The 2,925-nt window shown below is 33.6% G+C and overlaps 1 protein-coding gene across 1 annotated transcript; it reads right to left on the bottom strand.

Annotated features, from left to right (window-relative positions):
- Positions 1-302: 302 nt before the first annotated feature.
- LOC145660799 (uncharacterized) lies at positions 303-1,001 on the bottom strand. The gene has a single exon (XM_081726210.1). It carries the CDS (start codon positions 999-1,001, stop codon positions 303-305), a length of 699 nt encoding a protein of 232 aa, XP_081582336.1.
- Between the last annotated feature and the right edge of the window lie 1,924 nt (positions 1,002-2,925).

The raw sequence follows: 2,925 nt of genomic DNA, 5'->3' as shown, positions 1-2,925 counted from the left end.
TGATATAGTGGCATATCAAATAGGTAACTTTTTCTTGAGAAATGTAAGTCGTTGATAATTTTTTTTTTTCAACTTGTGAGTGTTTGATGGAATTTATAAAATAGATGGATGAACATTTTCGGAAAATGATATTCTATGATATACACTATTGTAATATAATCAATACCTCACATTTTAAAGAAACCTATAAAATTTTGCTAAAGTTTATGAGTCTGCGTTTGTCACCAAGAGTCAAAATTAACCTTCAGGTTTCATGAAATTTCGGAACATATCGTAAAATATACGTCACAATAAACCAATACTTATTTACTTTTTCTTAGACTAAAAACAAATGTGATGACTAATTCAAATACAAATGCTAATACACTCGTAGACAATCCAAAAACAAGCATAGCAAAAGCTCCCATTAAATCTTTAGTAGAAATAACAATCACATTTTTGCCTTTGTTCTTACGATTGGAATGTAAATTTCTTATCCGAATTTCAATCAAAGAATCAACTTCCCATTTCTGACGCAGCCCGTATTGTACACACCCTTGAATCACTCGATTGAAAGCATTCACGTATGGAGAATTTTGTCGCAAAAGATAAATACTTGGCACTGATGTAACAGTCTGTTCAACTTTGTGAATCACAGGTTTACCTTGTGAATCAAATAGAGAGTTTCTATATGTGTGATAATCAGCGAAACTGGATACATAGAGTAATCCTCGGTTTTCACCCTCTGCAATGTTTAAGAACATTTCATTTATGGTTTTCCCAGGCGGCATATCCTCCCATTTTTCAAACACCTGTTTCGTAAGTGGATCAGAAGAGTCACTGAAAAATCTTCGATGAGGTGGAGCGCCACCAAATGGTATATCTGGCTCGAGAAGATCCTTCAATGTATTTATGAATGGGTATTTTATTTGCTTCGTTACAAAGCCAAAAAGAGCCGCTTGATAACTGTAGTTTATGAGGAAAGAACCAAACACCCAAATTAGAAACGCTAATCTAACCATAGTTATACGAGGTGGCTGTGAAACAGATATACCTAAAAGTATTGAGAAGTTATACATGAAAACAGATCGCAATATCAAGCTGCTTTTTTTCTCAACAATAATTTTTGTTAGTTTTATGTAAATAATAACGAGACTATACATAAATAAAATTAAAATCCAGCAATCCAATTGGAACGGAAAGAATATGCTCATCCATTTAGGATATATAGGAGGTTGGCGTACTATCCATACCATACGATAGAAGTCTCCACTCAGTATTGGATGAAAAGATATATAGTGTTTCAACGCTGGTGTGAAACCTATAAAGCTGCCTTCCAATTCTTGCGATACTATACGTCCCAAATCACCAGAATATGTTCCGTTCGGTAAACGTCTGCCATGATTAGGATCATTCGTAAATCTTTTAAAAAGCTTCCAAGTAAAATTCATCCTCTTTGCAATTGTATAAAGTATATTTGGGGTTGGACCTTTAGGGACAATATTACCGTTTGTAGTGTTCTCCAATATTACTGAAGGCGGCATATTCATTGTTGTAGCACTGAGTACACAGAAATGCAGATTCTTTAATTTATTCAGAAATAACTCGGTTCCTTTGATCATGCGTCCTTTGTGATACTGGTCTGTGAGTATCACTCTGCCAACAGACTTGCAGTGAGTTTCTGAGAATGGAAAATACGTATATATATTGACGACTTTCAATAAACTTACACTGTCCAATACGATAACGATTACATTGAATATACCGTGTTGAAACACACTGTCAAAAATGATCGCAGCCTCGGTGGAAGGATTATTTACCGTACTAAGAACAAATGCGAATTTACTTCTGGAACTGAAGTAGAGAAGTTGAATAATTTGAAATGCGACCAGAACTTCATTAGTATTTTCCAAAAAGAGTAAAAACAGTATTGAATCTTCGGAAAATTCGAAAGCCGACATGTTGAGCTTTGGTGGGTTTTGTACATCCATCAATTTGCTATTAACAACTATAAATGCACTATTGTAGGTTGCTAGTAACATATCGATTTTGATTGCTGTCTTACCTGCATAAATTGCAAGGATTCTTGTGCAATTCTCATACGTTTGTATAATATGTGAAACACAATCAATTAACTCACTATTGGGCTCTTCTCTTGGCAGAGATCCAGCAATATTACCTTCCGTTTTCACTATAATTGTCATTCCATATATAATTATACTAACCATAATATACTGCCTCATTTTATACACTAGATACACTAAAATGGTTGGATTGAAAAGACTAAATTAAATGCTCTAAACTTGTTACTCATGTTTTTTTCTAATCGTTGGTAATTAATTTTTTATGTGAATGGCATAAGATGTTATAACTATTGAAATATTTGCCATCGGTCTGATGTTATTACTAGGATACATTGGCCATTAATGTAACAATAATAAAATACAATATTTGGTGACATGGTAGCTCTTAGACAATTTCAGAGGCATGGTTATCGGATGCAGAGAATGTAGATCGTACTATTAATGCAAAGAATGCAAATCGTATCTGACGTAGAGACTGCAGATCGTATCTGATGCAGAGACTGCAGATCATATCTGATGGAAAGAATGCAGAATATGCAGATCGTACCGGATGAAGAGAATGCAGATCGTGTCTCATGACACCAGATTGGTGATCTACATCATTTTCTTCATGTTTCACCTGAAATGTATTATTTGTAAATTTATGTTAGAAAAATATTCCTTATAGTACATGTCTATTATGATAAAATTGCAAAAAGTCCTTCATAATGTCTTTACTTTGTCTATAGGATACTGGATCTCAGGTAAGAAAATCCTTATTAAAAAGGTTAGTTACGGTAATATCCTGAAATATTATGTAACACATCATGAAATGTTATGTAATACTTCTTAAGAGTTATATAATGTTCGTTGCAGAAAGTTA

Source organism: Thermobia domestica, chromosome 9, assembly GCF_964235325.1.
Source record: "Thermobia domestica chromosome 9, izTheDome1.hap1.1, whole genome shotgun sequence".
Lineage (NCBI taxonomy): Eukaryota > Metazoa > Arthropoda > Insecta > Zygentoma > Lepismatidae > Thermobia > Thermobia domestica.
This window is presented reverse-complemented; position numbering and strand designations above follow the sequence as displayed.